The 19490-nt window shown below is 44.6% G+C and overlaps 1 protein-coding gene across 1 annotated transcript in view; it reads right to left on the bottom strand.

Annotated features, from left to right (window-relative positions):
• The window catches only part of LOC138472144 (uncharacterized), a 502005-nt gene that overhangs the window by 266957 nt on the left and 215558 nt on the right, over positions 1-19490 (bottom strand). Inside the window, exon 4 of the mRNA XM_069610159.1 lies at positions 13918-14063. Within this exon, the coding sequence (XP_069466260.1) occupies positions 13918-14063 (146 nt within the window). The remainder of the gene's footprint in view (positions 1-13917; positions 14064-19490) is intronic.

Raw genomic sequence — 19490 nt, 5'->3', positions numbered from 1 at the left:
TTGCATCTCATGAAAGTCTGTGCCGAGAGGTCCTGAAAAATGGACACCTGGGAGTCCTCATAGTCGATGGCCCCCATTCGCCTTGCCCTCTCCAGGATGTCAGAACCAGGCGGAAACAATTGAAACATTAAAACCGAAAATGCAAAGACAGCCAGTTGACAAAAACCCATAACGGTACAGATAATACCGAGAACCGACAGAGAAGGGGGCCACCCACAAGAACTAAAGAGACAATGCAAGGCTAAACTGACCACAAGCAACAATCCAATCAGGACAGAACAATAGCTAACAAGGCTGACACAAACAGGCACAACCATCAACCTTACCCACTACCAAGCATCCCCATGATAGACACGACAACATGGCCCCTTTGTGAAAACCCCAACCCAACGCAACTGTGCATCCACACTATCCAACTATTACCTCAAGCTCACCAGACAACCATATTCAAACCAACCCCTCCATACAAGCTAACCCGCCAGCCAAAATTAGACCACCAACGCTACACTAAGATACCTACACTCAAGTGAGTAAGTAGAGGATGGAATGCACTAGAGTGACATACACAAAACCCTAGCAGTATTCCTGGAGATGTACTGACTTCCTAAATGACTAACCCAACACACACAACAAAAATCATCAGACATAGATATGGCGATTCCCTTGCGTCAATCTAGACATGCTGGTAAGGACTGAACTATACTGCGTTGCACACAGATAGAGCTATGGGCATAGGTCGCAACTAGATAGATCCACAGGGACCAGTTTGCATCAGACACAGACCGGGATGTAAGGGCTAGCCTGAGTAACAACAAAGATAGAATTGTAAAGATTGACTAGCGCAGCATATGGACAAAGAAGTGAGAGACAACCTTGTGTCATGCTCAAACTAGATCACTGTAAGGAAGGAATTCATCTAAATCTTATAAGACACACAAAATGAGTGTGTGTTTCTTCAGACAACAACTCTGATAACAAACCCTAATAAAACCTCACCCCTCTTCATTCACCTCTCAAATCCTAAACACAACCATACCTCTAAAACCGCAGCAACCCGCAAGCACTTCACTACGCCGCAACAACAAATACACTACACAGAGCCTTACACAACAGCACATGACGGACTCCGACTGGATACCACACCAAAAAGCTCAGTGAACAGTGTTAACCGAACTGAACCTGCCAACAGCACATCAAAGCTCCCTTGCTCTTTCTCCAAACTTTGTCCTACTAACGTGCCCTAACCTACCCCTCTTTCTTTCAGATCCAGCAGAGCGCCAGGGGACCACTACAGTGGTGATGGTGCGTGGTATAAATATCCTTTAACATTAACAGGTTGGTAGTAGTGTAACCTTGCTAGTACTGAGCGGGCCCCCTTAGCACCTCCACCCACCCGATCCGGGGTCACTCGTTCTCCTTCCTTTGAACAGAGGACCATCCCTATGATTTCCTGGATTCTCCTCTCGAGCACAGTCATTGATTCCCCTTCCTTTTCTTTCAGTCCAATGAAGCAGAGGTTGTTGCACCTCTCTCTGTTCTCGATGTCCACTTGGAGCCCTAATTCCACCTCTCTCTTCTCCATGTCTAGGAAGTGAACCTCGATCTGAGATTCCAGCACCCCTAGGGATGACTGATTCGCCTCCACTCCATCCACTCGTTTTTCCAGGGAGACCACCTTCGCTGTCAGCTCTGCCACCTTCCCCCCAATGTCTGTGCGCATCCCCCGTATCTCCTCCAGGATCATCTGAATGTGACTTTTGATGGTGCCAATCTCTGTGGAGGCACCACCCCCGCAGTTTGTGCCTTTTCCATGTCCGCTTCGGTGTGGTGTTGGAACTGTGAAAGCGCTGCATTCCAGCTCATCTGATTGATCCAGTCTCTTCTCTGTGGTATTCCCATTTGTGTCCCTGGGGGTCTCCTTCCCCTCTGTATCCTTCCCTCAGATCCTTGCTCTTGTGCCAGTCCACTCTAAGTTATGGCTGATCTTTGCGGCTCCACTTAGCTCTCTGGGCCCTCTTTTCCTTTTTTTGTGGCACTCCGGTTTTGCGTCAATGTTCGCAGCCTCCTGGGCTAACTCTCCCCATGTTTACTTCCTCTCCTTTTTTCCAGGCTTTCTCCTTGACACCTTGGGCCCTGTACTGTGTCACTCTGCCAGGTCCCCCTGTTTTCATGTGGCGCCACTGCGTGTCCTCTCTCTGCCGGTTTCCCTGTCAAGTGCTTTGCTTTGCCCCTGCAGCTGTGGTTCCTCCTCTCTGGGCTTCTCTGTGTCTCCCAGCCCCCGGATCGATTGCTGCCTCCTCTACTTTAATTGGGGTTCCGCTTGGGGTAGCCTCCTGATCCCAGGTACCCCCTTCTGGTCACCTGCTGCGGCCTCTTAGAGCCCCTCACTGTGTGCTGTGTGAGCGTTCTGTATGCTGTCAGCTCATCCTCTCCGGTACCCCATCTGTCCGGATGTATCTGCTGCTGCTCTGCAGGACCGCCTGGGGGAGCTGTCCGGGCCGCTTCACTTGCCGTACTTCTCGTGTGAGCCCCTGCTGCCTCACCGTCGCTGGGTCCCCTGAGGGGGAGGGGGGGATGTCTGGGCTTGCGCCACTCTTTGCCATTCCCATGAGGGCTCCTGTCCCCTTTCTTGTGCTCCAGTGTCCCGTCTGGCTTGGGATAAAGCACAGCGGTGGGGGATCGTCCTCCGAAGCTCCCAGGCCTTGCGGCCCGCCTCCCTGCCTGTCAAGCCTGGAGTACAGGCTGCACACTCTGCTGCGCTGTTAACCCTTGCCAAGGGTTGTGGCCACTTCAAACTTGGTGTGTTGGTGCTGCTACAACCTATCTGTGCAAGGGTCCCGGGCCTCTGACTCCGCTAGAACTCCCCCTTCATGTAGGGCAGGGGACGGAGCACTGTAATCAGGAGACCACTTTGACTATGCACCCTGGTGGTCTTCATCCCTGTGATGTTGACTCTGGAATTTAGCTAGGTACATTGGTAATCACCCAATGCCCTAATCTCCTGGTCCAGTTGCTGATACAATTTGTAGCTGCTTGCTTTGTTCAAGGTGGAAATCCAGTCATACTCTCCCAATTTGGTCTTTACCCTATACAGGTTTGATTTTAGGTCCTCTTCTGTAGATCCAATCTCCTTCAACTTACACAAATTAGCATCTGCCCAGGCCTTCAGCGCCCCATTAGGCCCCTTTAGGATTTTGTTGTGTATGATCTCCATAGTTGTTATGTTGAAACCGAAAAGACTTTCCTGAATAGGGCCAACCTTTTCCATTCCACTGTAGCCCTTTAGGATAAGAGACCCATTTTTCTACGTAGAATCTGGATAGGGATGGACATCAGGGCTCTCAGAACTCTCTTCCAAAAGATACCCTCCAGCGTGGCGATGCTTTACTGGGTACCCTTATCATTGCTTGTGAGCTGTAAATCACAATTGGAACAGCTTTCATCTTATAGAAGTCCACAACCTGAACCAATGAAAATCAACCAATTTTCCGATTTAAGATGTTAGCTTGACTCGCCAAGGTTTTTGGCGCCATTAGTCCAATGGTGGAGTTTAGGTTCTGCTGTTGTTAATCAGTACTCCCAGGTATTTGAATGACACTACCTGTTCAATTTGTGTTTGTCGTAGGTGCCAGGAGTAGTTGATGGGGCCCCCTTTCCTCATCAAGTACATTTTGAATGGTGGACACACACCCTTTGTGCCTTTAATCCCGCCCCCTTTAATATGATTTTTGATATACATTTAATATAAAAATGATATCAAAAGGCTATCAAATTTAAAACATGTATATAAACGTCTATAAAGTGTGTTCTGATATCAAAAGGAAAAGGGTATCATTTATATCAGTTTGGTATACATTTTATATTAAAATGATTTTAATATGAGAGAGCATGTGTGTGCTGTTGCTTGGTCGAGGGCATAGTGAGTTGTGAGAAGTAACTGGCGACTGTTAGGTGTTGGTGACGCGGGAGTGGGTTGTGGCCTTGATGGTATGACATAATTTTATATAAAGCAGGTGGGGATTTTTATAAGCCTTTGAAATCTTTTATATAAAGCTGGAAGGGATTTTGATAAGCCTTTGAATACAACCTAAATGTTTATATAAACTCTATAGGGCTTTTCTAGGCACACTGTTATAATTCTATAATGTGAAGGATACGTCTGGGAGGATTGTGGCTATTTTAACACAAATAAAAGTTAAAATAAAAGTTAAATAAAATGATTTTACAATGGTGTGGACACGCCCAGGTATGTCATCCAGGCATGCCCGGCATGTTTTGTTTATGAAATGGGCATGCCCAACTATGGGACAAACATCAAACCCTTGAAAATATAGATAGGCAAAGCTGAACTCGTTTTTTCTTTTTTTTTTAAACAGCTGAGTTGCAGGGACAGGGAATATATAGTTTATTAACATTATAGTTGACAGAATGAAAATAAGGTTTTTTTAATTGAAAAGTGAAGATCTAATTTCAGGTGTGCACCTTTTTGTCATTTTGAAAAACACAACAGACAGATACGTTGTAAGTTACTGCTTATGACTGTGTAAAATATCATTATACAGAGTTCTGTATGGTATCCGCTCATATTTTCGAATACATATTTTTGAAACACCATTATGTCGAAAACATTTTGCTGAAAAAAATGTTTTCGAATATATTTGTTTGTATTTTACATGTTTTTTTTGTTTGGTAAGTAAAAAAAAGTGTTAAGAAAACAGGGGTTTGGAGGGGAACCCCCCATTTTAAACATAAAATAAATTTTAAAAATGTTTTCAAAAAAGTTTGGCAAAATTGCATCGACATAATGGCATTCGAAAATATGCCATTCGAAAAAATCACTATAAAGTGTTCTGTATATGCTAGACAGCCAAAACTGTTACTGCAGGCAGGACCATATTATATATAGATATATATATACCTATACACATACACCTTTGTGGGGACTATGTGTGGGAACCTGCCCTCTGGGGACTATGCTTTCCCAATGTTTTAAAAACATTCTAATAGCAGAAATATATTTTTTTTAAAAATCATAATTCAGGATTCAGCTTCAAAATTGCAAAAATGCTCATTTCTAATCACAGGTATGGTACCATCATTGCAAGACTTGAACATGTATTACCATCCTTGTGGGGACTTATTTAATTATTCTTTGTCTTATTCTTTTTGGGAATTGAATGCATACATATGCAAATGCCTAATTAATGACAGAATGAAGAGTCTTAAAGTGAATACTCCAAAATGTGTCTGCAAAGAGAACTGGGGAACAGAAAGAGGACGCAACCGATCCAGCATCACACAATGTGGCCAAGGGAGGAGCATGGATTTGCATTCAGGTTTTTTTGTTTAACAGTCACCATCTTGCCCACTGAAACACATCTCCTCTCAAGGATTGATTTTTACAACAATGCTACAGTGCACTTTGGGACTGTTTGTGATAAAATTGAAGTTAATTTCCCTATGGGGAGGGTGCATGACTATTGTAAATGGAAAGTCCCCACAAAGATTGTGGGCCTCATTCCGAGATTGGAGGTAGCCATGGCGCTATTTGCGCCATGGCTGCCTCTAATACCGGGACCGGCACCGGTCTTGTTCAATGGGGAATTACCGGTGCAGTCCGACCCTGGCGGGACCGGTAAGTCCCCATTGAACAAACCATTCCCCATTCCCATTGAGCCCCCATAGGGCTCAATGGGAATGGGGAGGGCGCTAATAACAGGCTCGCAACTTGCAAGCCCGTTATTAGCGCCCCGGTCCCTAAGCAGGACCCGTAAGGGACGTGTGGCCAGACCACACTTTCCTTACGGTCCCCGCCAAGGGACCTTGGAAAAGGGCGGTAAGGGATTACCGGCACCGATCTCCTTACCGGTGCCTGGTATCCCTTACCGCCCAAGTCGTAATGACCCCCAGTGTGTTAATACCTTTTTTGAAGTACCCATAGGGTCTTCATAAAGATGTTAAGTCCTCATATTTTGTATTTTGTATTTTATTTATTTGTATTGCGCTCCTTGCCCAAAGGCTTGCGGGCGCATGTTTGGTAGGCAGTAGCAAGTTACAGAGAGGACGTTTCAAGTTACAGAACAGGGTGATACAGTATACCATTACAGATGCAAGTAACATAGATAGTAACAACAAAGTAGCAGTACCCGGAGGTTACAAAATAGGGGTACGAGCTGTGTGCAGTTATAAGTTACAAGCTGTCTTGTTCCCGTAACCAAAGTTTAGCTTTGGCTTTGAATGCGTGGCATTGCGGAATGTTCCTTAGGGCATTGGGAAGTGAGTTCCAGAGCTTGGCAGCAAGGACCGGAAAACTCGACCCTCCTGCCGAACGTAGTTTGAATCTGGGGATATCCAGTGTGTGCACCTGGGCGGCTCTCAAGGGTCTAGTGGTTGTGTGTTGCGAGAAGCGTGATACTAAGTAGGCAGGAGCTGCATTGTTCTGTGCCTTGTGTGTGTGCACAAGTGATTTGAGTGATATGCGGTGCGAGATAGGTAACCACTGGATGTTACGTCTAATATTGGAGATGTGATTCCGTCTAGGTAAGTTAAGTGCTGCCCTTATGGCGTTGTTTTGTGTGACCTGGAGTTTGTCCAGATTTCTTTGGCTAGTCCCAAGGTAGAGGGCGTTACAGTAGTCGATTTTGGATAAGATGAGGGTTCTCGCGAGGGTCAAGCAATTATCCGGAGTCAGGAGTGGCCTGCAGGCTGTGATCAATTTGCAGGTGTAGGAAGATGCAGAGACAACTGCATTGGTTTGTCGCGTAAGAGACAGGGTGGAGTCGAGGTAGATTCCTAGGGTTTTGGTGACATTGGCCACTTTGATGTCAATCCCATCAATAGTGAAGGATTTGTAGTTAGCGTCGAGTTTCGAGAGTTTAGATTGGGAGCCCAGGATGATTAATCGTCATTAAGGCAGAGCTCATGATTAGCCATCCAAGCCTGGATGACGGTGTAGACCATGTTGAGGGATTTAGAGTCGGTTACAAAATCACCAGTGATAAGGATGAGTATCTGGGTGTCATCCGCATAATTAGTGTAGGAGACACCCAGAAAGTCAAGGATATCGAAGAGTGGTTTAGTGAACACATTGTAAAGTGTGGGCGATATACAAGATCCTTGTGGGACTCCACAAGGGACGTGGGAAGGGTCGGCCGCTGCCAGTGGAGAGAAAACCCTCATGGTTCTGTTGGCAAGGAATGAGCTGATCCAGGAAGTAGCTGCGTCCGAGAAGTAGGCGGCAATTTTGAGGTGGTGACAGAGGATTTGGTGGTCGACCAAGTCGAAGGCTGCTGAAAGATCAAGGAGGAGCAGGAGTGCCATTTTGCCCTTGTCTTTCAAGTCCTCGATTTGGGTTTTTAGATCTAGTAATGCAGTCTCAGTGCCATGCCTGGGACGGAAACCGGATTGTCTAAGCCCTAGTAGATTATTGCTTTCGAGATACTCCTGGATTTGGAGATAGGCTGCGCGATCGAGGATAGAGATGGTGCGTGATAATGGTGATGTACATTTTCCTCACAGGGATAGTCTGTGATAATAACGATGGTGACGGTGTGTGATGATGATAAACAGACATGTTGTATGCTAATACCAATGCTGAAGTCCCCACATAGATGGCATATTGTGCTGTAGTCCCAATTGAAATTTTGTGTCATGATACAGATGTTCAGGTGCTCACAGGGGGTGTGTGATGATTAGGATAATGTCCCCAAAGAAATGGTGTGTGATAAGAATAACGTCCGCACAGAGGTGGTGTGGGAGTATAATGATTATAAGCGCATATCCTCTTGAGGATTGGCTTTATAAAGATAGTATGATCCATGTTGGCACTGTGTGTGATATTAGTGAAACGAATTACCCTCTGGGATGGGTGCATGATTACTGTAAATTATAAGTCCCCACAAAGATTGTGTGTTAATAATGTTATCAAAGTACCCATAACTTAAAGATGAAGGAAAGAACATGATGACAAATCAAATTCTCTTTATTCACAGTCTTGGGCAAAAGTGTTCCCCACATTTGTCTTCACCCACCCTGTTTACCCTAGGGCAAAAAACATTGTGTTCATATTCGATAACATTTGAAACGTGGCAAGTTCAGTTTTTCATGGTTTGCACAAATCATGCACTTTCAACGTTGTTTGCAACAGGGCTTGCAACTATTGTAGATCATGGATTTTTGACTGCTCTGGGTACACAAGGCCCTTAAGGGAGGTCAAAAGGTCTGGTAGAATGATCTGAGGCGATGGTGACTTGCTTTTGGGTACTCAAGGCCAACGATCAGCAATGATCCGGTCTTGGCGACCCTGAATTACAAGAAACCATTTTATCTGTGTCCTCACTTGAATGGGCAACTGAAGACAGCGGTCCTGGCCCAGCAAACATCACTAGGCCATAAAACATACTATAGCAGACTCCTAGACCCAGTGATGCAGGGACAGGTGCCTTTTGAGGAAGTTTTAGCGGCCGCAGATTTTGTAAATAGAAAAGTGTTCAAACATTACTCTAGGGTGCCCGTTGACATTGTATGTAAAGCATGCAGTCTTTGCGATCTTGTAAAAATCCAAGTTGACTTTGATGACCCAAAGTGTTGCGTAGTATGAGGTTATTCTATCGAATGCATGCATACATTCCTTACAGTGTCACCTAGTCAATCCTGCAACATTTGTAGCCAAGCAAGTGAAACCTTATGCTATCGTCCACAATTGTGCAACCTATGAGGGAGAAGAGGAAGAGAGGACGAGTGTTAAGGAGGATGCCTTGGAGGGAGGTGAGGTACTTTTAGTTGACGGGCCCTCGACAATCAATCAGGACACTGGTGAGAGGCATACAGGTGCAGCTGTTGTGGGTCTTGTGGATGGGGGAATACCAGGCCAGACTGAAAGACGGTTGCCTGTAATTATAATTGGTTATTTATAACAAGCTCAATACCCAGAGGTTTCTAAATGTCAGATATAGACGCGGAAATATAGCAATGTTTGTTTTATTAACTCCTAGAAGGTTGAAAGGCTAACCACCTGCTGTGATTTAACCTCAACGGAGAAGCGCACACATAGATATCTATACATGTTTTGTTGATGCGCAAGTATTTGTCATTATGGATACCAGGCTACAACACCCCTTCGCGTGTGTGCTGGCTTGCCCTTCTAGTTGCAGCAAGAGTTATTTTGTCAAAAAACCTTTTGAAAACGCCCACACTGCAATATCACATGACCCCGATAATAGTATTTGATTTTACAGTTGCTGGCAACCTCTTTACAACACCTTGCAACAACAGTTTAAACACATTTGGTTTGTCGAAGGTATTCCCGAGAGTCTCAACGACGATCGTTTATTACCGCTGAGCATGGTGAATATGATAATCATGGATGATTTGATGACCGAGGGGGGTAAAAACACTGAACTGGAAAGAGGCTTTACTCAATATTCCCATCACCGCAATCTGAGCATTTGTTATGTCGTGCAAAACCTGTTCAACAAGGACACGAGCAACAGTTCTATAACGCTAAACAGTAGTTATATAAAAACCCCTGTGAAAAACAACAATTAGCCATGAAAACCCGCCAGATATATCTGACTAAAATGCATTTTTTCATGGAGGGTTTTGAAGATGCAACCAGTAAGCCCTGTGAATATCTCCTGGTTGAATTAAAAAGAACAACTCTAGAGGATTATAGATTTTGCACCGATATATGTCCGCCGGAGCTACCCGTTGTTTATATCCTGAAAAAGACATTTAAAAAACAACATTGAGCGCAATATCGCATTACTAGCCGGTCGCGCTTTCCCCATGTTGCACACAAACGAAGAAATATTGCGCTGTCAAACATGCTTGTATATGCCAACACTCAACAACACTAGGCCATTCTAGCCACAGCTTCCGACGATTTGGTGGCCGCTATTGCAGAGATTGCTCAGCACACTTTAAAGGGACACGTCCCCCTAAGACACCGTCAAATAAGTGTGTTGAAAAAGTAAAAGAAGGTCATCAAGAAACTGAGTAATAAGCAAATATCGCTAAGAGCAAAAAGAAAAGTGGTCTCGCAGGCCGGCCTATTCATAGGATCGCTTATAGGAATAGGTCTACCGCTAATCACCAGCTTGCTCGCGGGACAATAATAGAATACACCCACAAAATGTATTTGGTGGACAAGCGTCAGTTAGAAATTCTGACTCCTCCCACCCCCCGCACTGGACTGTGCTATACGAAAAGTTGTGACTGTGTGTCTCGATGCGCATATGAAGGATGTTTTAAACAGATCTCATTTAGCAGTGCAAGATAAAGCGGCATTATATTCAAATATTCTGCATAAATACTTAAACAACGCCCGACACGCGATGGAGAGAAAAACAAACTAACTTTATACATGCCGCCCGAAGAATCTAGCAGTGTGAAGGCTCTACCAGAGGCAGATCCAGTTGTAGGTGATGTAATAAATACTCTTAAGCAGCGTTACAAACCTAAGGCGGAACTATTGCTACATAAAACGGAACTTCCAAAGGATGTGGCAGGCTGGACCGATACAGGCAAGGTTATTTACAGAGGCAGGGTTGTCAGGGGGTTCGAACATGCACAATCTAGTATGGGCCACTACAAACCGACACCACACCGCTACAATAAATGCCCCCATTGGCTAGAATGAGCTTATGCAAGTGGTCGCAGATTTAAATATTCCGACTTCGGTTGTGGGTAATGTCAGCCAACGATGCCTTCTGGAGCAGCTAAAAACGAGGGCGCCCACAATACATCGCCAACAGCACAGCCCTTTAGTCACCCCTATAAACAGTTCCCGCTCCCCCAGACCCAAAAAGGAGTGGAATACCAGCTGGTTTAGGGAAACTTTACCCACCCCGTCATACATGACTCTGAAATGTCTAGGCCATGGCGTAGACGCAACATGCCTATATGGAATAATGCGACCCCCATCGTTGTTGAATATATACGCTTCTTCTTTGCTATATTGTGATAACAGTTTTTGTTTCTGTATTAAATATGTATTTTTTATTAATACATGTTTTCAATTCATAAAACCAACTGGTTGTTTATTATGTTAGATTATTTAATATGTATAATAACGCACAATGCATGTTGATTTTTAAAGCTATTTTATTGCTAAATGTATCAGTGTATAGACTATCCACATTTACATTTTTGACACACTGTAAATATTTTGCGAGATCTATACACATTAGATATCGTCCTGTCACCATTTGATCGTTTTGCATGCGATTGCTCGAATACATTTTCAAAACAGCCGACAGCGATTTCCATTCTGACATTTGACTGATGAAGAATATACAGTCTTAGACCGGTACAGTAATACAGCGTAAGTATTTTGCAATGCTCTTTCCATAGTCCGTATAAACTCTAACGCATATGGGATTTTGCGGAAAGTGCACCAAACTGTCAAACACTGTCGGCACATCTCCCTCCAGCCACAGAGCTACCCAATGTGTTCCACCCCAGACCGGAGGATCAGCGTTTACCATCAGATTAACCAGGCGATTTTTGGGTAGGCGCTTGGGACAATTATCGCTGTCATACACACCATGAAATGTTCTTAGAGCGTGTATATGTTCACGCAGAAAGCCATTTATCTGTAGAGTATCCATTAACTATGAATGAAACCGGTACATCACACATGTGTTTTCCAGTGACAGCCACCAGCCCAATGTGTTCCCTGATTATATTCGACAGTTCAACATTGGGTGTATATGCTTTGGCAGGAATCAGAGCACCATTCTTATGCAGTGCTTCATAGTTCATGTTACAGTGCTTAAAGTCAAAGGGGTTTTTATCATATGCACCGGTAAGCGCTGTTGTTTCAACAATTCCCATGATTATTTTTGGGGGCTGCCCAGAAACAGGTTGTCTTGACTGGTGCCGTGGCTACCGGTAGGAATGCTGAAGGCTTTAAGCTACTCTATCCACAGGATATTTCACGCTAGATATCTGCAGCGCCTATGCATGCGCCAGTCTAATAGTTGGAAAGACGCTTACACGTTTAACGAATAAACTGGCCGATACGATGACTAGTTTGTATTGTTCGGTGTCCACGCTCATGAGACAAAAATCAGCCGTGTTTCTGGATAATTTCACTTTAAGATTAATGCCGTTGATCAATAGTTTATCCTGAAAGAAAAGGTCAGCGTCTAGGCAGCCTAGTAAATCGAATACTCTACTGGTCTGGTGTGAAGGGCTCTCTTAGCAAATTCCTTGTTATCACCGTCCAGAGCAGTGTTGTCGAAATCTCCTGTGTTATTGCGATAAAAGATACCCACTGAGAGTTGCTTATCCAGGACATCATGGCCACAATTTAACAAGCTCTCTATATAGGCCCTTTGGGCGTACATATGAGCGCTCTGTGGTATCATGCAATCACCCAGCGTCACATCCACCTGATTTAACATGCTGGTTATCTGGTTAAGCGATCGTGCCCACTCCATCCGCATTTGTTATTTTACAGGTTAGATGTAACAGTGTATCGTTCAAATCCAGATACATGTCGTTCCAGCCCGATACAAAAAATTATATGGGGGCTAGCGGTGAAAGAGCCGCCAGAGGCGAGACCTTGATAAAGAAACTGTTATTGATACTGGTCTGTGTCTGTAACGAGATCGAGCTCCGATTGTACACATTCCTGCGAGGCTCTGTGTAAGAATGCCATTGCTCTTTAAAAAATATCACGGCCACATCCCAGAGGGGGCGCCAGAGCCCAGCATGAAATGTAAAAAAAAATGTTTGTGTGTGGGAAGGGCAGCTCACATGGTCAGAAGGCCAGCAGTTGCAAATGGATATTCAGTCCTTTAGTCACAGACTGTTTGAATAGTACCCAAGGGGTTGTTTTTTGTTCAAATGTAAACAAATTGTGATATTTAAAGAATATTTATTTAGCAACCATGGTCAAAACTACTAGCTGCATAGTGAAGTAACTCCTCAAACTGGCCCACATTGGCCAAAAAAGTGGCCCATTTTGACTGGCCTACACTAGCATTTTGCATTTTTGGTACGTCATCACCCTATTGTCCTATAGGCCAGTCCAAGCCTGCCGGCTCATCCATAATGGGTGAGGGGGCGTCCACCCACTGGCCACCTCACCCATTATGGAGGAGCCGAGGAGCCAGCCGAGTGAAACACTGAGCACTCCCTTACCTGCTTTTTCCAGCTGAGGGAGTGCTCCTGGGCTGGCTGAACTGTCAAAGGGAAACACTGTTTGCCTTTGACAGTTCACCGCCAGCCGCACATGATCACTGAGCCATGCAACGATGGGGGTGTTTTGCTTCACCAGCCTTGCAAAGCTCATTGGAAATGCTGGCTGGGACACCGCATGTATGTTTGTGCGAGGGGGTGCTCCTGCGCCTCCTCGCACATATGGGCACAGCAACCTGCAGCGGGGCATTTTAGCAACCACGCGCAGGCCCCTGCAGAAGGTACGTTTATGGCGATTTATTTTTTATTTAAATGTGTATGGATGTGCGTATGCTTGTGTTATGGGACTGTGGTGGGAGCAGGATGGGCGGCAGCACTCGGATAGTGATGGGAGTAGGGTGGGGAGAGCACAGGATCTGTACTGGGAGTAGGGTGCAGTGACGGCACGCAAAAGTTCTTAGCGATTTCTACATACTGTCCATCTGGCCCTTTTGTGGGGGGGGAATTGGCCTGCCCAAACTTTGCTCGTGAGGGGCCCAGGACAAAACACTTTGAAGACCACTGCTCTAGGGCATTCAGTCGTATTTATATAACAAAAATAACTTTGAAGAAAGAGGGAGGAAAAACATTTACGAGCTTATTTTGTTAAGAGTTAAGAAATCCTTGTCAAAAAGCAGGCAAACATTTTTTGTCAGTAAAATGTGCAGTACAAGGTACATTGTTTCCTCTTGCCCACCATATTACAGACAAGCAATACCCTTTTTTACTGACCAGTAGCTGGATTTTCTCAGCATCTGTGACAACGATGAAGTTCACAATGGACCTGACCATCACTAGGAGCACCGACAGGACAAACACAATCAGCTCCTGACGGTTTTCCTGCAGGATCCCTCGGGTCACGTAGTAAATGCAGAACACTGTGGAGTAAGAGGAGAACCTCTATTAACAACAACTTAGTCAAGAAGGCGCCTACAACTTGCTCCACAGCCACCTCCCATGTTCTTTAAGACTTTTGGGCATGACACTTATAGCCGACCCCATAGTGGATGACAGTGTTACAGAGTGGGTTGAAGGGAGGGAGGTTCATGATATTTTGTTAGGCCACCAAATGTGATTTTCAGCAAAACCAAATGAACTGTGTTGTGATGTTAGCTCCTTGAATCACATAAGATGCCAGATCCAAGATTCTTGCGTAAGTAGCTTTAATCTGTGTTGTACACCATTCACAAGCTATACACATTAAGGAAAGTTCTCACTTTCAGGTGAGTTGACAGAGACACTCAGTCAGACAGACTACTGGCCATCCACACCCTAGCAAGCACGAAATGTAAATGACACTCCTTAGAGCATTCAATCAGATGGAAACATAACATTCCACTGCAATGCATTCCCTTATGACATCACAACCATGGCAGCAACCAGATATATAAGACTACAACAAACAGTGGATGCGTTCCTCATGGAATATACTTACTATAATAGCTATTACACAAAAGGAAGTCAAGTTCAGTTCAGTTTGGTTCAATTTCATTCCTGCATGAGGCCCATACCAAGGCCACTTAACTAGCCATTCTCATTTTATTTGGGGTATTGTGCACAGAAAAGCACACAGCTAAACAAAATGGTGCCCAATATGTACCAAAAATGTTATTTTAGTTGTAGTTTACTGGTTGGTCTCATATAGTTTTACAAGTACAATGAACAGGCGTTTACAAAGTAGTTGCATAGTTATGAGCACAAAAAACATCAACATTCTTTCACAACATTAAAGGCAATATATGAGCATAGGGTGCCCAGACTATGGCTGTTCGTTGTACTTGTGGGTTTTGGTGATTATCGTGAGCAACTTTTCAATAGTCCTTCACTGAGTCAATGGGGGTTGGGGCAGTGCACTGGTGTTTGCTGGGTGTGAGACTGGTAATTGGAAGGTCACTGAAGAAAAAAAGAGGAACAGGTTTGTTTGAGGTTCAAGATATCATGGCCTTGGAATTAATGGACGACTCAAGACTCAAATCGCTTTTTTCAAAAGTGCAACACTAATATGCCAAAGGCTTCAGGTAGATTGTGCAGGAATGGGGGACAATCCTAGAAACCAAAGATGAAAAATTCCAGATTGCTTAAGGACCCAAGTCTATCACTCCATCCCTATCTTTCCTAGGGCTCCACCGCCTGCCAGCCAAATGAAAGTCACTTGTAGTCTGTGAAGATTCAAGTGTCCCTGCACTTCTTTATTGTCCTGGCTGAGTGGTCATTCCTTGGTTGCCTGATCAGGATGTGGATCTCACAATTGAGCCCTTCCACCCGTCACCACACTTCGTGGCCTGGACATGTTCTGGTGTAGGCGGCAAGTTGCTAGTGGCAGACTCTGCCATAGTCTCCATTAACACCGGATTGTCAAGCGCCCCCTTCAAAATGGGACCTCTGGACACTTATTCAGTCTCCCCATCTTGTCTCCTCTCACCTCTTCTCCCTGCACGTATTCCTCTGTTTGCTTCCTATCTTAGCTTCCAGCCCTGCCCTTCATTTTTCACTTTTTCTCTTCCATCCTCATTCCTCCCATCCAATTCTTTCTGCACATTGGTCTTTGTGTTAACCTCCTTTCCCTTCACTCCTTCTCCTCTACTCCTCCCTGTGCTCCCACACCTCTCTCTCATCTTCCATCTCTTGTGATTTTATTTGTCTCTCACCCATCTTGGTGTCTACCGTCTCTCTTTCTCCTTCCACTTCACTCCTCCTCCCCACAACTTCTCAGATGTCTCTTGCCTTTCAACATCCTCCACTCCTTTCCTTCCTATTGCTCCTTCCCCTAGGCATATGTTCACTCTTTTTTTCTGCTTTTCCTCCCCTATCTGTATCTTTCTTCACGTCTTTCCACCTCTTCCACGTCTCACTCCTCTTCCCTTTTGCTTCACTCCTGCACTGCCACTCTCATCCACTTCTTTTCTCCCACTTTCTTTCTATGAACACCTTCAATCATTATAAAACTAGGACTGCCTTTACAGAAAAGCTGCCCTTCCCCTGGAGTCCACGAACACCAAACTGCGCTCAGTTGCCTAACCAAACAAGCCGAGCATGGGGATAGGGTCTTAAAATTCAAACAGTGGACCACAGCTGTTCCTGGTTGGTTCGCTCATCCCTGCCTTGATGTGACCAGGCCCTTAAAAGGGCCCACCAGCATCCTGTTTTCTAAATCGTAGCTAAATCGACCTCCTTTACACCTGCCAAAGCTACTCTCTCAAGCCCACGGGCCTGCACAAGGAAGTTGATGACTGTGTCTTAAGCTTTCCATGAAATAAAAGCATTGTTGTGAGCATGACTGTTTGGCGGTGCAGGATCCAACAATTTCATGGTCCCTTATAGGTACCACATTTCTTGTTTGTGTCTTGTTGATGTTGAGCTATGTGTGATAAACCGGTTCTGGTCGTAACACCTCAGGGCATATTTGGTTCCAGAAAAGCACCATTTTCTCCGACGAACACCACAGTCCCACCAGAGTTTGCTGGGATATATATCCTTGAGTGAGAATGGATTCATAGGTTTAAGCCAGAAATAGGGTCTTTGGGAGGTAGGGACAGCTAGTAAGAATGTGGGTGACTGGGTGAACAGCATAGGTCAGAGTTTGTGTGTGGAGCCTGGGGAATCCAACGTTTACCTCCTCCCAGCCCTACATATCAGAGAGACTGGTGGCATCCAGCCCCCGGAGCTTCCCTAGACTATCGACTAACCAAAAAGAAAAAAACTTTGTCACAGAAATCCAAACAAGCATTCTTTCCCAAAGAGAGATGCAAGGAATTAAATCTGTATAGAGGGGGCAAGAGGAAGCTATGAGAGGCATGTAAATGCCACATATGTATAAATATTGCCCAAGAACCAGGTCTATTAAAGAAAGTGCCAAAAATGAAAATGTGCCAAAGTAAATAAAGGAGGGTGAACGTTTAGGACAGTTATGACATAGTTGCTCTCAGGATGCGACCGTTGCACAGAACCACTTTTCAGCAAATTTGGAAGAGGTTAAATCAGTAATATAATATTTAAAGGAATGGGCACAGACCAAAGTTAGTATTTGAAGATGCAGAGAAAAGACAAAGATGTACAGTAGATGGTGGTATAGACGGCAGGCGGGAACATTGTTGGACTATTGTGGCCTGACTGCCACGATCTTCTGATAATTATGTATAAACGTATATAGCCAGAAATGTGAGTGTGTTTAAATTGACATTTTTTGAAGTTCGGAGTAAGTAGATTTATTAGGAAGAAAAAAGTAAGTCCGATTCCCAATGAGAGAGTATTTTCAGGCAGACAAATATATATATATATATATATTAACACTATAAAAGGTACACTTTTACAATCCATACTTTTTTGCACTTAGTAATTCAGGAAAATTAAAAGATGCACATTTAGTTTAAAGCTCCTCTTCATATCAGGGAGCAATTATATTGCATCTCCTTACTCTGATCCCTCTCTGCTTGTACTACTGATCCAAACATATCTCCAGTCCTCTGTGGGTGGATGCAGAAGGCAGCATAATCTATGTCGGTTTTCTATGTTTTTATGCTGGCTGTATTTGCTTGTCTTTATTGTGTAAAAGTGGCAAGTAATTTGCCTGAATGACTAGTTGCAAGAAGTATGAATTACAAAAGGATTCCTTTCATACAGTTAAAACATATATTTATTCACCTAAAAAATACTCTGAATACGCCACTTATCTATAGGGTTGTCACCTCTTACGTTGTATGCCATTGACAATTGTAAATGGGGCGACACGCACCCCAGCATCTCAGCAAGCAATCACCTACAGGTCTATTTATTTTGATCTCATCAATGCACCTAAAAGAGAACTAACCGCACATCTCTACTCTCTTCATGGTGTGGTAATAGATGCAAGCCACGATGCTCCTGTGCAAAGGATAGCCAAAACAAAATTGTTGTATATTGTACTGCCATGAAGGAAGCGAATGCCATCTCCAAGATGGGGACGGTGCATAGTGATGTGCAATACTGTGTTTTAATGGTATGGTAGCAGCCTTGACAGGGGACTTCAAAAAATGGTCCAGCATTGGGAGCTGTGTTCAACCCTCTCCCCAGGTGGGTTCTCTCAGTTTTGTTCTATTTCATTTATTTAAATATATTGAGCATACAAAAAACTAAAATGCTCAAAAAAAGGATATGTATATAAAGGATACAACTGTGACTTACCCATTAACAATGTATTTAGTGCTTATATCTGGTTAGAGTTGCAGGGTAAGCATTTTCCGCTATCTAAGCATAGGGCGGAGTATAAGTTGTCGTCTTCAAAACTAAAAGTAGGCGTTGACTACGGCGTTCGTGTCACACTATCCCTACTCAAAGTGTGTTGGATACTGTGACAAATCCTTACATGTCGTCACTTCTCCCCGACCGGGGAACCCCTTCTGCATGAGGCCAGGGAGTTGAGGCTGCTACCCAATAGTCCCCCTGGGGGTAGTACTCAGCGGGAGGATCTCATGGGGAGAGACTCCCCTCAAAAGGACGAGGACAGCCATTTAGGGAGAATGCGGTACAACACCCCACACCCTTCAACCAACAGCCTACACACCTCCTTATAGTTTAGACCTCAATACCTTACCCAACACTCCGATGCATCTCTGCAAACCTAAAGATTTAACCACGACTGCTAATAGAACCAGGTATTACTGCAGTGCATGGAAGACGGACAAAACTAAAAGAACTGAGACGAGGTGACTCACAAGAAGAATAAAGAATACCACAGAGCCGTTGACAACAAGGACTGAAGTAACGCATGGGCGGGACAAGCCCTATAATAAGGAAACTGAAGAAGGACTTAGCATCTTCTACTGCAGAAGTCAGGAGCCCGCAAGAGCTACCGGGTGATTCGAACTGGGTGAAGAGGGGAGGGCGAAACGTTGCCGATGCCAAAGCAGCAGAGCTTTGGATTACCAAAGGAGTGGCAGTCCCACACCTGTGGTGAAGTGGACCTTCAGGTCCAGTCAAGTGCTGTTGAGCGAGAAGGGAGTAAGAGGGTGAAACATTGACAAAACAGCAGAGGAGCCATCAGGAAGCATGCTTCTACTAGGATTACCAAAGGAGTGGCAGTCTCATACCTGTGGGGAAGCGAGTGAAAGTACCAAAACCATTCGAAGTCAGAGAGGCTTGAGGAGATGCTGGAGAAGACTGGTCAGAACAGAAGAGGACCAGGGAGGCTGGCGAGAAGAACTACGAACCCTGGAACAACCTGTGACGTGTCCCGTTTGGAAAGTAAGAACTGGGAATGCGAGAGACCCGGGGGTGGAGTGGAGAGCCAAGCAAAGCCTCAGGGATAAACTCCCTCAGCCCAGTGGGAA

Source organism: Ambystoma mexicanum, chromosome 8 (assembly GCF_040938575.1).
Source record: "Ambystoma mexicanum isolate Mex_15411 chromosome 8, UKY_AmexF1_1, whole genome shotgun sequence".
NCBI classification, from domain to species: domain Eukaryota; kingdom Metazoa; phylum Chordata; class Amphibia; order Caudata; family Ambystomatidae; genus Ambystoma; species Ambystoma mexicanum.
Note: the sequence above shows the minus strand (reverse complement) of the source record. Positions and strands in the feature narration are given on the sequence as shown.